This window comes from Homalodisca vitripennis, chromosome 3 (genome assembly GCF_021130785.1).
Source record: "Homalodisca vitripennis isolate AUS2020 chromosome 3, UT_GWSS_2.1, whole genome shotgun sequence".
NCBI classification, from domain to species: domain Eukaryota; kingdom Metazoa; phylum Arthropoda; class Insecta; order Hemiptera; family Cicadellidae; genus Homalodisca; species Homalodisca vitripennis.
Window position 1 is genome coordinate 59,113,808 of NC_060209.1, and position 19,384 is coordinate 59,133,191.

At 31.7% G+C, this 19,384-nt stretch overlaps 1 protein-coding gene across 2 annotated transcripts in view; it reads right to left on the bottom strand.

The window, feature by feature from the left end:
- Positions 1-11,765: 11,765 nt before the first annotated feature.
- Positions 11,766-19,384, bottom strand: part of LOC124356948 — a 29,174-nt gene continuing 21,555 nt past the window's right edge. For both annotated transcript variants that reach the window (XM_046808276.1, XM_046808275.1), the window contains exon 7: positions 11,766-19,261. In XM_046808276.1, coding sequence (XP_046664232.1) covers positions 19,057-19,261 — 205 coding nt within the window. In that variant the 3' untranslated portion in view covers positions 11,766-19,056. The remainder of the gene's footprint in view (positions 19,262-19,384) is intronic.

Genomic DNA, 19,384 nt, shown 5'->3' on the forward strand with positions numbered 1-19,384 from the left:
ATGGAGAAATGATTGCTAAGTTTGTTTTAACATTTAAGTATTTTGTTTTTGGCTGACATAACAACTAACTACTGATAGGCATTGGTCGTGACTGTAACTAATTATTCGAATCTTAGACAGTGCAAAATTAAAACTAACATGAAAGGATGGTTAATTGTAGACCTTGAGAGTGATTGATGCCAGAGCATGTAAGAAGTCTGTTCTTTACTTATCGCTCACTATAACAACATCTGACTAGTTGTTTAAGGTAAGAAGTCAAGATTATAAGTTTCATTATTAAATTTATATTTAGTGTTATTCAATATTGACAAATAATGTTACAAATCTCAGATTAAACTTACATTAAATTTAAAAAAATATACTTGGAACAGTAAGTACACACTAATATACAATATTATTTTATGATGTGTAACATTGTTGATAAAATAAGGTATTGGTTGATTGTGTGAAGGCTGGACAGATATGGGAGTCACAGGGTTCATTCGCTTGGAAATTGTCAACCGATTCCTTTCCTTGTTGTTTCTAAAGTTGTATGGACTAAGTATATACAATAAAAAAATCATTTGAGAAATTATGGATGAATGAATAATTCTATGGGTTCATGGTTCCTAAATGTGTTTTTAACTGAAAAACAATTTAGTCATACAATTTACATGTTTTTCATAAAAACAAATCAAATTTAATTTAACATATTTTAAAAATAATCTTACTATTTTAGTTAGATGGTGCTTGAAGTGCTTCTAATACACTTATCATCTAACTGAATTTGTACATCATTTGACAAAATATAATTTAGCAGGAACCAACTCAAGGTTAACTGACTAGGCCAGCCTTCAGAAAATAAGACAATAGAATAACATGTTACCACAAAACACTGTTATTTTCCACTGTAGATTATTTAGCGATTATATAAATAAATATGGTACTCAAAACTCCATGTAATCATATATAATCTTTTTTCAGTTCAGTTCTTTTTCAGAGAAAATTATTCAATATAATCTTTGTAATTAAATGTTCAATACTAATGATAAATCACCTAATTACTTTCATATTACCTAATATTCTAAAATAAGAAAAGAGTGTAAATTATATCACGCTAATATTAAAAAAAAATAATAAAAAACGACAATTGTGTTTATAACTAAATTTAAAATTCTAACACTATTTATGTACATATGCGTATATACTGAATAAATAAGGTTGTTTTGAATTTAGTAAAGGTTGGTGAATATTGTTGTTTAATGTTCTTGTTAATATTTTACATTCTGACACCTTGAGAATAAATCTAAGTGACCTTTAGTAATGTTTGTTTAAAAAAAAATCTATTAAATAAAATGTATTATCTTTTTGTATTTATTAAAAAAAATTTTAATTGTTGTCAAGGAATATACAGATTAAATTGGTTTGTAATTCAAAGGGAAACAATTGATGCTTGTGCTTTCACTAAACAATTTGTGATATGCAGGAGAAGGAGGGGTAACTCTAGTGTGTAAATCAATAATGAGTACCTCCAGAGTGATTCTGTAGCCAAATAATCGTAAAGACATGTCTACAATCATTTTCATATCATAGATATTCACATGTCATAAGGATCTTGATTAGTCTATAAATGTAATGTCTAAATATATGAAAGATGGTTAGTTAACAAAACAGAGTTAACCAGAGCTACCAGACAAGAAATATCTCTTCATATATTCATTTTTTGGAATACGGTGATTCAAGTATAGAACATTTTGATCCGTTTTCGACTGTAAGTTCTGTCTTTCCAATTTAATTTCTCGTACTACATTTTATGTTTAATTATTATACAACATATGTTACATCCTATTACTTCATGCATTTTACTACAATATCTTTAAAACCTTTTATTTTATTATAAATATTACAGTACATAATTTTTAATATCAAAAATAGATCTTTCCAAATGTTCATATCATTAGATGTTGATTTGCGTTTACACTGACAAAAGTTAAACAAATTTAAAGTAATTAAATAAACTTCAAACTTATTTATTTGGCCCATCTTTTGTAAAACTCTTTTCAAAGTAATGTTGTCAATGTACCACAAAATTTATTAGAAACATGTTAAGTATACGATTAAAAAAATTCTAAAATGGTATATTAAATAGCTCTTCCTATAGTCAGATTATATTTCAGATGTATTCTTAAGACAAATTCTATTATGCTTATATAATTTCTTATGTAGACTTAAAATATTTTTTGTGTAACAAAATAATGTATTTTTTTACATTGCCAAATCTAAGAAAGTTTATTGTTTTTAACAAAAAAGAAGAGGCCATTCTCCTTTTAATTATATTCTATTTATTATTGAAATACTATAAAATAATGCCAAGTTCCTAACTGTGCAGAAACTTAAAAAGCAGAATAAGAGAGAGACTACAGTACAAGGAGGTCAGTACTAATAAGAAATTCACTGGTCTGCTCAGGATTTCAACTCACCCTACCTCTAACCAAAATGTTATTAGTCAGAGGACTTAGCGCAGCCACAGAATCTCTTGATAGACTAATGCTTAATTTCATGTACTGTAATTAAAACCAGAAAATGTAGAAAAAAATCTAAGGTGGTTCTAAAATTATACCATTGAAAGTAAAATATAAGTTTGGTAATATAAGCAGACATTAAAAGTACGAGATCATGAGTAACTTGTATTTTTAGAGATTTTGAGTGTTGTAGCTGATTTACAATCTCTGGGCCAAATTAGTAAGTTCACATGCTACATTATAAGAAAAGACCATTTAATTTAAAGAAATTATTAAGTTGGTTAAGATTATCCATTAGTATACTACATTGATGAAGGTAAGTTTGACAAGTTTGCTACCAAACATTACATTAGTATTGTCCCCCCCCCCCAATTTGCTGTTGTCTAAGTGTTAAAACAAAATTGCACTGTCACTATTTAGTATTAGATATATATACCTAGATATCTAACCAAGATGGTAACAGTCTCATATGAATAAAGACAAGCAATATGTTATTTATCTTTTTTTTATGATTAATCACTGATACAACTAAGGTTGGCAAAACAATGAGCTCAATATCTGGTTTGATTTTTTCTCTAAGCTTTCTATTATATGTAGAACAAAACTTGATACACCTAGTCTTAGAGTTTGGGTGCACTTGGTGGAATACAAACATGGAAGATCGAAATAACTGCCAATTTCAATTCTAAGAACAAATCTAAATAACTGATGAACTTGTTTTCCTGAGCTTAAGCTAGTTGTGGCAAGGTAAACAATGAACAATTTGGTTTTTTATAAAGTATTCTAAGTGCAATATTAAGCTAGATATTAAAGATCAAAGCCGTTTTTTTATTTTGTCTGAAATTTAATCGATGTGGTCAATGCCATCTAGCGGCGAGCAGATGCATTTTAGGCATTTTAATAAAAAAGGGTTTTGTAGTGCTTGAAATAAGCTTTAAAATGAGCACTATTAAAAGTCTTTTGCACGTGAAATAAGTGAGCTGTATTGCAAATAAGAAGAGCACCTAATATTTTTTCCTTTTAAATCAATGGGTTTCATAAGTGCCATTTCCACCAAAATTAAAATTAATCGTATTCCGCCTAGAATTAACTTTATTATGAAGAGTTTGAAAGATTGTATCAGTTTGGCTGCTTCAGGACACATATTTTTCAAAAACTTCACGATAAAAAAAAAAATTTCAAATTAAAACAAAAACCACCCTTTTTTCATAATATCCCAAAAATGACGACATATACGTATAAAAGTGTAGGGATGAAAAATTTAGGTATTTTTCCGACAAAAACTTTGGTTCTTTTGTTTTTTCTTTCAAACAAAAATTGACGGAGATATGATTGTTTAAAGAGCACGTGGCAACGCAATCACAGCCTCTCTTAAGCCATTTAACCCTTCACAGTTTTAGAAAAAGGTGTTTTACTATATATTGCAATAAAGGATGTTGTAGCTCTCTTAATTACCTTTACAATGGTTTTTTATAAATTGTGATAGCATGAAAATTGAAGGAGTTATGGTCCAAAAACTTATCATTGAATTATAAAATTAAGGTGAGAAATCGATAAAATTGTCACCAAATTAATCGATAATAAAATTAACTGATAGATTATGTATAGTGCAATTTTTAATTAGACACATTTTTAGAGCTATTTGCTACATAAATATATATTACTAATTAGTTCTGCCCTACATAAAAAATATTTTAAACAGTGGAACTCGTTTCTATCAAGTTTTTAATATACTATAATTCATACAATTTAATTAACCTCCTCAGACCTGAATTGTTTTAGAATGTTTATTCACATTTGGCCGATTATATACTATGGTGTACATAATTTTTTTTACTCTGAAAGAAATATAAATAATTGATTTCAAACTCTAATGGCCTATTTGTACGCTGTGGTGTACGTTTGGGATGGGCCTCTGCAGTGCTGCTACCTGCTGGACTAAGTTAGAACTACAACACTGACAGTTATCCTACCAGACTTCAACAATCACGAACAAGTGCCAGATCATCTGATTTGTTTTACGAAGTTTGAAGTGTAAAGCCGCGTTTACACCGGAGTTAATAACACGTGTTACCAACAAAAAGTTAATAACATTTTAAAAGAGTTCAAAAATTCACTGTAACATTTGTTAATAACACGCCAAAACCCATGTTAATAACACGATTTTTGTTATCCACCGAGTGTCGGTAAAGATCAAAGGAAGGGTGTAACTTTTGTTAATAACACATGTTACAGTCGCCACGGGCGTTGTAACTTTTGTTGGTAACATGACCGCGCGGACACTACCGGACTAGTTGTGAGTTTCTCAGTTGCAAGACAGGAGTGATTGTGCGCACACCGACTTGTTGAAGTGTTTTTGGTGTACCAGACGTTATAACTGTTTTTTTTATTTGTTTTTACTGTTGCACTGTTTTGTTCTCAATATGGAAAACTTGTTAAGTGAAGCGGAATGGCCGATGAACGAGTTTTCAAACTTATAGAACTGTACCGCGAACAAACTGTTTTGTGGGACCCTACTTGCCGAGAATTTAAGGATAAGATTTGAAGAACAGTGCTTGGACTGAAATAGCCCTTACAATGAAACTGTCAAGATCGGAGGTTTCAAAGAGAGTCTAAAAAAGGGAAAAGTGGTTCCGGGGCTATCGGGAGCAAGTGGTACGCTTTTGACGCTTTGCTATTTATCCAAGACACGTAAGGTCACTGCTAGATTTTCTTGTACTGGGATTGCTTTTCTATAATTTGTGTCTTGCTTGCCAATTACATGTCCTAACATAACTATTAAATGTTCAAAGTCACTACTGGCCATGCACAAAAAGTTCTTGATGCTTCCATCACACCGCAATTCACCTGATAGGGGGTCAATGTCATCCTCTTGCAGGTCATTCAACATATCACTGCCACTGTACACTGATCTTGCCCTTAATGATGGTTTTATCCAATATAGTTTGTTTTGACAGAATGACGCATGCAGCTGCAGCAAGAACCACGTCCTCTACACTCGACATCTCCAAGACTGAGGCTGTGGCGGGGCGGGGCGTTCATAAAGTTAATAACAAATGTTACACTCAAACTGGTGACACTGTAACTTTTAGTTATTAACTTTAGTTACTGTAACCTTGTTAATAACTAAAAGTTACCAACTTTTTGTTATTAACTCCGGTGTAAACGCGGCTTAAAGGTAAGCTTTATGTTGTTTATATTAGTTGTTATCTTAAGATAAAGACTTAAGCTACATATTAGTGCATGTTTAGAGCTTGAAATCCTTATAAACAAGTAAAAAAAATGAAGCAAAACTGTCGTGCACAGTATAGTGTACAACTAGACTAATAAACTATAAAGTCAACAACATTACTTGTAAAAGAGGTTATGTTGTTTATTTGCCTATATTAACAAAACACTTATTTTTCAATTTACTTGACTTACATTACACGTTATTTTGTAAATAATGTCTAGTTTCATTCAAATAAACTCTATTCATTTATGACCTATTCTGACACAAGTGTGGCCTAGTGTACACTATAATGTACATTTGATAACACAGCTGATAAGAAGTATAAACTGTCTGCTCCCTATAAAATATACATTTTAGAACCTAAATAACATTATTTAGGTAGTGGCATATTTTTCCAACAGTTTTTCATAAATCAGGTCACAACTTATTAAAAAAAGTATGTACATTATAGTGTACGCCAGGTCTGAGGAGGTTAAGAAAATTAAAATTAACCTTACTTCACACGATGAAGAGGGTTTAAAAGCATCTTCAAAAGAATACTTGTGGAGGCGATTTTTTTCCAATAGCTTTTCACTAATTGCGTATCTGTATTGGTAAGTTTATTTTAACTGTTAAAATAAATTATCGAATAAGCGAAAAACAACAAATATTGAATAAGTTCCTTCATTTCTGTTTCAGAACTTTTTCTTAAATTTTTATTTTAAATGAACATGGACGAACCTAGTACAAGCAGTAGCAATGATACTGAAGAAAAATTCTGTGAAATTTGCCTTTTAAATACGTCAGAAAGACTTGTGCTGGTGACTTTAAAGGGCAAAGAAGGTTTAAAAGCAGCTTCAAAAGAAAGGCGTGATAAATTGTTTTCAAATGTTGATAATTCAAAAACTGTGTATGTTCATCATACGTGCAGAAGTAATTATGTACACAAGGGAAATATTGCAGCAAGTGCAAAAAGAGCTGCTGTAAAAAACATATTGAGTCCAATAAAGAAAAAATTGAGAAGATCCTCAAGTTCAAGTGTTGGTTCAGCAAGTGATGTAAGTGCTACTCTTTTTGACTGGGATAAAAATTGTTTTATCTGTGATAATGAGATAAATACCCTACAAGAAAAGAAAAAAGCGTCTGCAATGAAAAAGAAAACTTTGAAAGTTCGGTCTTTAGATTTTATACAAAATTTAGCAAAAATGCTTATTATATTGAAAGACGACGAACATCGAGAGATTTTGAAGCGCATTCACAGCGCGGAAAATCATGTCATTCTAACAGAGGGCAAATACCACGAGGATTGCGTTCTAAAATTAAAAAATGAATATAAACTTTTTACGAGAGGTTCGCAAACCCCTTACTTTGACAAAATCAGCGAAGCAATGGAAGAAATTTAGGATTTCATGCTCTCTAGTGAAGAGTGTCAATTTACTATGACTCAACTAATCGAAGCTGTACAGATATGTGATGTAATTCCACATGAAGATACTATAAAAAATCATTTAAAAAAAGGTTTGGAAATCAAATAGTTATTTCTATCAGAATAGGTGGTGTAACATACGTATGCTTTTCAACTAAATTGTAAGATATATTGACCGACTCATGGCGAAAGCAAAAATCAAAAACTATCGAAGAGGAAGAAAATGCACTCATTGACTCTGCTGCCGAGCTCATACGTAGAAAAATTATAACCGTCATATACGATGTCAATCAGTATTCACCAAGTGATAAAATATTAATTAATGTTAACGAGAGCATTCCGCCTCAATTGCTCAGATTTTTAGAACATATTATTTATAAAGATAAGCAACAAAATGAACAAAATTTTAATTGGTATTCAAAAAATATTACATCTATTGCTCATGCAATAATGTCCTCCGCTCGACCTAAAAGTTTTATTTCTCCATTTCAACTTGCTACAGGTGCTACGCTCTACAGAAAATTTGGTTCGAAAAAGATGATTGAATTATGTTATAATCTTGGATTTTCGTGCAGCTATGCTGAAGTTAAATTGTACGAAATTTCAGCTGCATGCCAAGACGAGAGACTTCTAATAGAACCATTCCTTCAAATCGTTTCAGATAATAGTGATTTTAATGTTTGCACAATAGATGGACGAGTAACTTTTCACAATTTAGGATCGATTGAAATAATTACTCCTGCAGAATGTTTACAAGCAAGAAAACCCATTAAACGTTTGCGTAGTTCAGAAGTTCCTCTTGAATCAGAATTGGTGGAGAAAAACCGAATAGATATTCAATTATATACTAAAAAACCAGGAAGTGGTTTGGGTACCATTAAAGTTCAAAAAATTAGTCCTGAACCGAAATTTACAATAACCATAATCGATGTGCTAAATGTCTTATGGAGTTATTTTAAGTATGTAAGAGATCTCGACTTCTTGGGTTGGAATGGATTCATGTCTATGCTATGTGCTGAAAACACTAATTATAAAGTGTCTAAAATAAATTTCTTGCCATTTATTAATGGACCCCCAAGTGATTACAATACCTTATTCACAGCTTTGAACAATGCTGCTGCAATAGTTTCAAAAGATGGCATGAAAACCTGCATCGTAACATTTGACCAGCCTTTATATATTAAGGCTTGTGATATTGCCGAGACTTTGGTTTTCGATGACGTGTTAATAGTTGTGCGACTCGGAGGTTTTCATCTCTTAATGTCTTTTATGGGATGCATTGGCACTATTATGGAAGGAAGTGGAATTAAGGAAATATTTTCGCTCATCTTTGCAGAAGGATCAGTTGATCAAATTCTGAATGGGCATTCGTATGCTCGTGCAGTGCGAGCTCATTTTATTCTGCAGCAGACATTATCGCTTCTAATATTTGATGAATTAAAAAGAGAAAACAACGTTGAGTTTCAAGAATTACTTGATAATGAAGAGTATTTTACTTACGAAATGAATTTTGATCAATTGAAGTCTAATGAGCACTTAAAAAAACTGAATGAAATATTTCAATCGAAACTGGATGAAATTGGAAACAGAGGAAAATCATGCAAACTGTGGATATTATACTATAAAATGGTATCTTTACTTATAAAATTTCTTGCAGCTGAAAGAATGGGTGACTGGGAAGCGCATCTGAATTGTATTGAGCTTATGATACCTTTTTTCCACGCCGCTGGGCATTTCAACTATGCAAAATCTGCTCGCTCGACTTTATCTTCAAAAAATGAGACTTTTGAAATTAACTATGGATCCACGTGAGTTTAAAAAATTTACCGAGGAAGGATTTTTTACTTCCCGGAGGTCTAATGAGTTTTATGCTGGTATTTTCTCCGACCAAACCATTAAATAAACTCTGATGAAAGCAATGAGCGTAGAGGGTGGACCGTTCAAACGAGGCACTACGGAAAGCACTGTGTTCAAATGGATTAAAGGTATCATATACACGAAGGATGTAATTGAAGCATTAGAGAAATTTTGTGATATCGCATTTAATAAAAGCTACCAACAGGTCGACGCGAGAGATGCGAGAATCAAAAAAGATAAGAAAGACGTGTTGGTTTTAAAAACATTTTTGTTGGAGCACAATCCATTTGAAGACATTGATCACCTACAAAACATTGTAACAGGGTTGATCGGCACTGATGAGATAAATTGCTACAACGCTCTGGCGATTGGCATCCAAGCCATGAAGAGCATCGATGATATGACTTTTAATGACATAAAATTGTCCAAAAAAGATAAAGTTATCTCATTAATTGGTGTCAATAGCAAAGTAAAAATTGGCGATAAAATTTTGCATATAGATCCACTACTATTATTTCAACGTATTTGTATCACGAAAAAGAGTGACGAAGAGTTGGAGACGTACCTGAAATATGAACTGGCACCATATCCACTTTCATTATTTGACGATATTGGGATGCGAAAGACAAACAAATCTATCTTATACTCATTATTCGAAACCCAGGACACTGTGATCAACAAGGAAGCATCAGTGTACTTTATTGATGGAGGAATGTTATTATATAGAGTAAAATGGCCTTCGAATTGTAATTATTCAGACGTTTTTGACAGTTATATTTCATATTTAAAAAATCATTTTGGCAATAATATTAAGGTAGTTTTTGATTGTTATGATGGAGAAAGTAATAAAGCATCAGAGAGAAATCGTCGAGCACTGAAAGTTGCTTCAAAGGAATACCAATTTACCAAAGATATGCCAGTCAATATTAGCCAAGATAAATTCTTATCGAATTATAAAAACAAAAGACGTTTTATTAAATTTCTTATGGAAGAATTGGAAAAAAAATCTATTAAATGCTGCCAAGGTGAAGGTGAAGCTGACGAACTAATTGTTGATACAGCAGTGTCATTTAGTACTGACTTGACAAAAATAATTGTTGCAGAAGATGTTGACATTTTAGTGATTTTAACTGCCCGGGCTACAGAAGACGAAGAAATTTTATTTTTTAAATTAGGCAAACAAAGAGTGCAAACAGTAATATATTCATCGAAAAGTTTGGAAATAAAATACCCAAATAGTTCGAAATTTATTCTTTTTGCACATTCATTTACTGGGTGTGACTCAACTTCGGCGGCATATAATAAAGGCAAACAAAAATTCATGGATCTTTTGGAACGAAGGCAAGATTTGAGAAGTAAGGCAGAAACATTTTTGAACAATACATCTGAACTCGAAGATATTTTAGAGGCAGGTAGATATTGCATGGTATGTTTTTATGGTCTTGCTAAAGATACACAACAAAATAAGCTAAGTCGAGTAGAAAGCTTATCAGAATATCTCGAAAAGATACGATATGAAAGTTTTCTCAAAGCTGCTACGAAAAACACTGCCGTAAAATTATCATCCTTAGTTCCAACCGTTGGTGCCATAAATGAACATACTAAGAGGGTTTATCTTCAAACCCAGATTTGGCTTGGCAACAAAAACATTCGTCCAACGGATTGGGGATGGGTCATGAATGACGGTTTATTACATCCACTTAAGTCTGTAGATCCACCCGCACCACAAGAACTCCTGAAAATGATTTTTTGCAACTGCAAAAAAGGATGTGGAGCGTGTTGCGGATGCAGAAAAGTTGGTCTGTTTTGTAATAGTAAATGTGGAACGTGCAGTGGAGATAACTGCCAAAATAGCCCTCCAATTCAGCCAGAAGATGTTGAATGTGATAGCGATTCCGACATTGAGTCATGAATAATAATATAATATTTTAATAATAATAGCACAATTTTATATAATTTGTAAATATTTAATTCAATAAATGGCAATTTATTACTTTAAATTAAATGATTTTTAAATATGTAATCATATATATTTAATGTTTTAATTTAGGGGTAGTTTTAAGGGTAGAAAAGCTTAAGAATATGATATTTTATTTCGAGAGTGTGGAATAATATTTAAATCCTTTTCATTTTATCAAAAAAACATTTTTTAACAATTTTTTATCAAGGGGTAGTTTTCAAGGGTTGAAAGGGGGTAAAAATTTGATGATAATTATTATAGAGAATATAAAATATTACTTACTCTATACTTACATCTTTTTATGTCATACCAAAGTATTTCTTTGTGATTTTTTCAATTTAGGGGTTGTTGTAAGGGTTGTAAGATTTTCAAGGGGTTGAAAATGATTTTAATATGAGGTAATTGTGTTAGAAAACACTTTACAATTTCACCACTTACTATTAGACATGTTTTCTAGCGATAAAATGGCTCAATGTAAATTTTTCTGTTAAGGGGTTGTTTACACCCCTTAAAAATAATAGGCGGAGTTCAGATCATTTTCACTTTTGAAGTTAAGGGTAAGATGAGCCTAATTCCAAAATTTCATGCAAATCGGTTCACAGTAAAAAAATTCGGAGGTTAGACCGTATTTTTTGCTTCAATGACTGCACTATAAGTAACTGCTCTGTTTTCTTGGAGAAATAAAGCATGAATTCTACTCACTTATTAATACTGAATGATACCTCATAAAACCTTGGAAATATTTCCAAGATATTATAAACACCAGTAAAGTATATACAAAATTGGGACAAGAATATACAATTACAACTGTTTATGTAGTAAACAAACACATTTTATTGCACAAACAATATTAAAATAAAACAATCACATTCATCAAATCAATAAGACTTACAACAATTGAGAATATTAAGAAATACAAAACACTGTAACATAATATTATGTCCAACAATAACTTTAAATATTAAGAGAGAACTCTAATGTGATAATAAATACCACTAGAATCCACAAAACTAACAACATTTCTTCACATTAAATAATGAACACATATTTATTGAATACAAAAAATAATTAAAAAAACTTCCCATTAACATTAAAAATAGTGGATCACATAGTAATGAAATCTACTTAGAAAATTAAAATTCCTAATGAAATGCATTGTTTTACTGTAATGCATGGAATGTGTAAGTTAAATGGAGAATACAGTGACTTAAAAAATAGTGTTACAAATTAATTAAAAAGGCAATTACTTATTTTCAAACTCTAAACACTCTCATTGATCACATTGCATAAAGAGAGCTACCAACCTTAAATATAGTCATGAAATCAAGATGACACTCAATTCCATTTATCAATTTGCAAATTTTATTCCTAAGTTTTAACTTTTTACAATGGCATTTAATTACCTTTTATTACTAAAACAATGTAGTAAAGGGCATCTTAATTATAGTATGCATATTTTCTTTACTTTTATGTCCTCCATTTTGCAGTAACTTTAACCCAAGAAATATTCCTTGAATCTCCAACTTACAATATTAAATGTTTAAAAGACTCACTTGTCCACTCTGTGAAATTATTCATTCATTAAGTGTAAATAACATTGAGTAAAAATTTAAAACTCGTTTAAAGATAAGAATTGTTTCAAATCCATAAATCTTTCATTATATAAACTTAAATTTTAGTGTCTTGATGCACATTAAAAAGAACATGATTATCTGTCAATACTAATGGATTGTAATATATATTAAATATATAGTTTCTTATGGAAAAATTATATATTGAATTTATCTATATTTCAATTTATATACACCTCCTTTCAAGAGTAAACTCACATCACTGTAGCCATCATCTTCGTTCTCTTGGCTCATCTCTTCACCTGTAGTGCTTGAGTGTGTATTGATGTTTCGTGTGTAGCCTTTAGGAGACCATGCCATGTTTTCCTTGTACTTCAGTTTTTTCTTTATTTTTGCATTTTTTTTCTCTTTAAGTTCAATGATGACTCTCTTGTTACAAATTTTGTCATACTCTATTATTTATTGTTTACAGTGTTACACTTTCAGATGTTAAATATTCTAACTGTAATATTGTACTTTGCATTAACATTGAGAAACTAAAATCCATGTTTATATAGTGAAACATTTATGGATTACAGATGAGTTCCTATTTGTAACACGCTTTTAAACTTTAGCTCCATCTTAAGAGTGGAACCTCAGATTGTTAGCTGATAGCTTACTGGCATGCTCTCTTAAGCTCTTTTTAAATATACTGATAAAGTTAATTTTTGAAGGTTCACATCACTATGTACATGAAGTTCAAATAATAATTTATAGTCTATCTAATTTTAAGTGTATGACATTTTGTCAAGTAAAATAAGAATAAACAACATTGTTTGTTACTTTAAATCTGAAATCGATTACTCATTGCTAATGTATTTATAACAGATTAATGTTATCTGTATGACTGCAACATGGTGAGCACAGGAATAACTGATTACCCTTCATTACTGGTTTGGATTATTTCTGAAAATTCCACTTGAAAATAACCCAACATGTACAGACAGATAAATACAAGCACAGCAGTGCAAAAGGTTTTCATAGCAACTTGTGGATTTTACTTTGATACAATTATTTGTTGATAATCTTCATACTAATTTGGAAAATCTCTGTTGGCTGTTCACAGTTTTAAGCCTGTTGAAATAATTCACTTTTTATGTGGCAATCACTACCTACTGTATTCACAGCATTTGGCTTCTGATGATTAATATGTTATAAATCAATAATTATAAGTTCTTAAATACCTACTTAAATTCTATTAATTTGTCTTTATTTACAAAATAACTTTGGTACAAACAAATGTAAAAACATCCAAACCAACACTATATCAATTGTGTGTCCCATCCATATTTAGCTGGTTTGGATTACAACCTTTTCTTGTAAAGAATTAAGAGATTATTTTATTTATTCTTAAAATAATAAATTATGGTACTAGACTGAATCTAGTTAATATTCAATGTGATGAAACTATGTGTGTGAAGAGAACACTAAATGTGTTCAACAATAATTATTGGACTAATTATTGTTGATGGTGTTAGTCTAATGTAGAAATCAAAACTGTTTGAGCCGTTCTGATCTAATATTTATACGCCTAAACGATTGTAATATGAATGTAGAAAAATGAGTATTAACAAAACAGAATATATTTGAATTATGACTATACTACCCTTTGACTTGTAAAAATTGGCCAACTAAAACATTAATATCAAAATAAGATATAAAAAATTATGTATATATATATATCAAAATCAACAAGTGCGAAAAACCTTCTATAAAAATATAGATCTCATAAGTATAACAGTCCTTAAAAAACTAATAACCCTATACATTTAAAATAGATTTATGTAACTATTACATGATTGTTCTAAATCCTTAATATTACATAACACGATGTCAGTATGTAATGACGTTATTTTAATACAACTACTAATCATTTCACAAACATCCAAATTGATTTAACCAGATTATGTAACTGTTAATCTGCAAGTTTAACATTTAACAGTTATTGAAATAAGGATAGAAAATTAAGGGATGCTGTCTGAAAATGTTAAAATATCTCTGTACTATTAATGAGGTTTGGCTAAAAGATTACCAGATTAGAGTTTCATCATTCTTTATTTTTCCTCTTGTTTATCCGCTTCAATATACCCCTATACCTCTAGAATTATTTGGCATCGCCCCATATGAATTTTCCAGTGTTGGTCATATATCAAAACAGTATTTCAATTGAAGTTATTTTCTGAGCGCAGTACTTCTTCTCTGTTGTCTTTTCTATTTGAAGACAGAAAAAGGCCACATGGAGCAGGCAGAATGGAGTGGTATACCGAATCAGGTATACCATGTTTAACAAAAAAAACAGACAACTTGACAAACAATGTCATACAAAGCTTTTCTGTTTACTCATTGAGAAAGTGTATGTGTGATTTCGAAATAACAGATTATACATTGTTCAAACTTCAGGCACCCAATTCAGATACACAATCACATAGATTACAAAGCCCATATTGTCATTGTTAAGGAATTTTGATTTTGACATTTTAGCCCTCTTCAATCTCGATGAAATGAGTTTCTACCATTGCACTGACTGATGATTAGTTTCCGGATCATGAATGAAAAAAAAATCACAATTCATCACATGTTATTATTTAACAGAAATTTAGAAATCTTTTGATGCATTTTAGAATAACTGCACAAATATTTTTGTTCAAACTTTTTTCAAGCACCATTTGATCAGCTTTCTTGTGTACCATGCTTATGCAAAATATGTTGAAGTGTTTCTATGTTGTTTCCTTCAATCTCAGTAAATTTTTAGCCAAACCTCGTACACGATTGTCAGCTGCGTTTCCTTTTTTACACATCTTGATATTCAATTCAAAACTAATGGCAGTTGAAAAATAAAACTAATGGCAGTTTGCTAATGTCAACAGAAAACTTCAAATGCTCTAGCAAGACTTTTCTGTAACTTTTCTTTTAAAATATATTTTTGAAATCACCTAACATTTGACTTATATGTTTAATAAATGTCTATATAAAATTTGCTAAGCTGTAAAAATTATTTAGAAAATATATAAATACACCACATAATTGATCTTAACTACTTTTCACATTGATTAACAAAAATATATAAAAACTAGGAGAGCCCCTTGTGTTATATAACTGAGCATTTGGTTTCATTATCAAAAACAGCTTTAATGAAACTACTGACCTAATCTCGTCCTATTGCTCAGTTACGTAACTTTGAAACAATTTTCACAAGAGCAGTGTAGACCCCCTCCTCTCATCCAGTCGCCAAGAAAGACAAAAGGGGCCCATATACTAGTCAACTTGGATACAAGAGGTTTCATACAACCAAACCACCAGTCTAGCCCTAACACAAATTATCATACCCATTTTTCATTGATTAAAATGAAAAATGCCTTTATTAAAGACGTGGAGGTTGGGCTTTCAAGCCCTCTCCCACAGAAACCCAACAAAACAACAATTAATCCTAACAATTGAATCTATTGTAATGAAATGGGCAAGAGGAATTGCACAAATAAAAACCTTTGTTCCCCACCCCATAACTGGGGCATGAGTCAATGCAAGTGTAATTTGTCATTCAATACAATGCATCTTCAACAAGAAATATTCTGGATAAGAATGATAGTGATATTCGGAAGGTTATGTCAAGCTGCTTTCATCACATGCAGATGTATAAGCATCCTAAGAACTGGGACTTTGCTATAAAAAAAACATGATAATTTTGCACCTACTGATATTATGTTTACGATTCCGAGGCAAAACTTCTCATCTTCCAGCAGATTTACCTTATCACACCAAAGAGATGTGAATATTCAGTTATAACTTTATATTTTTATAATTTGACTATTGAGGACTGTATATTGATTTTATTTATTTATTCTCTTCTCTAATATTCAATAACATAATTTATTTACTTACACATACCAAAGCATTAATAATTCGGATGTCAACTATTCGGATTAGATTCTGATGAATAAATCCTATTAAGTAGATATTAGTTTAAAGTATGCATATAACTGTTCACTTAAGATCTGCACTGTGCACTAAAGGTAGGTGTATGTGGGACATACGTTTTTAGCCTACTTACTACCCTACCGTCTCTGTAGAGTCAGTTGCACAACTGTTTTCTTCGTATGCACTGAATTATTGTTATACATAATTAAAACTATAACAATGGTTGTATTCATCAGTTCCACTTCTGTACCCAAAAGTTTGATTTCAAATTGCTGTATCAATTTATTTTATTTTGAAAACGTTTACCATCTAGTTTATGGTTATTTATAGTATCATTACTGTATATTTTATGTTATTATAATAAAATGGTATATTATTATAGTTGAATAAACGAGAAGGGGTCTTATGAGAATTAATTTTGAATATCTACGCTCTATAGAACTGTTTATAATACTGTATCTCACTAAAAATAATATTTACATTGATTGTGTGAAACATAATCAATTTTAGCTTTTTGGTCATTTTAGTTAGTAAAATAACTTGAAAATGTATTTTTTATTCATTCAAAACCTAGTGCACTGATTTAATTTCTCTCTGAATACTTTCAAAAAATTAACCAAACTTTTTTGATTACCACTATTCAGACAACAAATCAAGACTTGGAAATAAAATCTTTTCTTTTAGTCTGCTTTCAAGTATTTTCAAAGTTGAATTTTAAGGCAAACCGTTCAAAAGCCATTGTAATTAATTTCTTTCTCAGAGAGTGGGGAAATGAAAATCAACCTGCTATCATGATGGATAACAAAGTCATAGATAAATCAGATTCCATCAAATTCTTAGGTATGTACATTGACTTAGGCCTGACAGAATGAATACATAGAAAGTGTCTGTTACAAAGTCGTAACTAATGGGACAAGACACAGAAATAATTATTGTGTTATGCAACCCAGAACTTCTGATAATTTCATTACATACTGGAGTGAAGTTGATATACAGGCCACCAGATGATATTAACACATTCACTGCGGATGACAAAATTACCGGCGACAGAAAATGCGCGAATTTTTTTTTTTACTTACCCAAAACGGAGTCAGGATAGCCAAAAGGGTTGTCCAAGGTATCCCGGAAGCTTCGTTGGTCGGAACGGGTGACGTCATGTCCGTGCCGAGTCTGCTCATCATCCACACCAGGTGCTGGTCCCTGTGTTGTATGTGCTCGCAGCGCTCGAGGTTTCGGCACAAACACTCGCGAGTTACACGAATATAGTACATGAATGACACGTAGATAGTACATCAATTACACGTAGATAGTACATCAATTACACGTAGATAGTACATCAATTACACGTAATGGTGTGGGGTGGCCCACTGGGGGTGGGGGACGCCGCCTTCACTGTCCCTACAACTGTTCGAATTCGACTCATTGTCTTCATCAGATGAAAAATTATCATCAATAACATTATCGTCTTCCTCCATTATGAGTACATACACTTACACAGTCAACAGACTCTATAATCCACTCACACAATATCGCAAATCATATACCTACAACAAACGAAAATGGCGAACCGGCGACGAATCGCACCGAACTGATTCACCGAAATAGGCACACCTCGCTATGAGTGTTACAGCCTATCCGGGCAACTGCTCAGCTCACACTGAGGCAATATGAAAGCAGCTGCCGTATACTGAGCTCGCTCATCCAACGCCCGGCTCGCCATTTTCACATGACGAGCATGCTCGTCACCCACAGTGAATGTGTCAAACAATCACCAAACCTTAATTACATTAATCTGAAACATCTGTTGGTGTTGAATGCATATTACTCTGTGGAAGAGGTCTTGGGGTCTTGGATGATTGCTAGGAAAATTGATTGGCATAGAAAACATCCTGTCTGATGCAAAATGCAATAGTTGACTGATGAATGAATGGTTTTTTTATGTATGTATTAATGTTTGTGGATTATCAAAATTATACTCAAAAGAAATCTTTACTAACATTTGCAATGCATTATTGCTCTTAAATATATTTATTCAAAGATTATGTCCCAATAAACAGTGTAGCACACATTATTTAAAACAATGCAAAGTCTAAGTGTATAGGCCCCTTAAAATATATTAATTTTAATTGCCCCACGTATTGCATTTAAAAAAACAATACATTAAACAAGAAGCTTGTATATTTGACTGGTCAGTGTGTCTTTGAGACGGTCAAAACCATCTGACAATCAATGTAATTGATGCCAGACGGGAGGGAGTCTACATTAAGTTTCATTATAAGATATGCACTACATGGTGTTGCATATTTAACTTGACTAAACATTATATTTTCCAACTTATGGAACACATTCTGTGATTTTAAATGAAAAAAAAATTATATCAGTCAAAATATTCAGAGCAAAGACAATCTAAACCTAAACGTCTCATTGCAGGAATTTGCTAGTGTTGCGCTATGTCCTGTAAATGTAGTCACTTGGTCTGACCATAGGACTACACTTTGATCAGTTGGTCCAGTGAGTATTCTGTGTGTGATCATTCTCTGTGATTCAAAGCAAACTGAAGGATTGGCAAAAGTGAGTTACACTTTAGAGGCGACATAAGCTAGACACCTAGGCGATAGCTTGTTGTCGATCATCCGAACCACTCTGACATCAGATCGTCCTCCCTCCCACAGATAGCAGGCTCGGTCTGCCACCACCAAACTCTCTGCTACTGGCTCCAGACACATCTGCAGTCCTGTCACTGCCTCGACCAGTCGTGACTTGTCCTTGTGCTGCTCCCACCTAACACACACAATAGTGGTATCACGATACCTTTTAATTTTGTCTTTCACATTAATAAACATGTTTTTAGTGTCATTTTTACTAGTAGAACTTAAAATTGGTATTTTTCGGAACATCTGTATT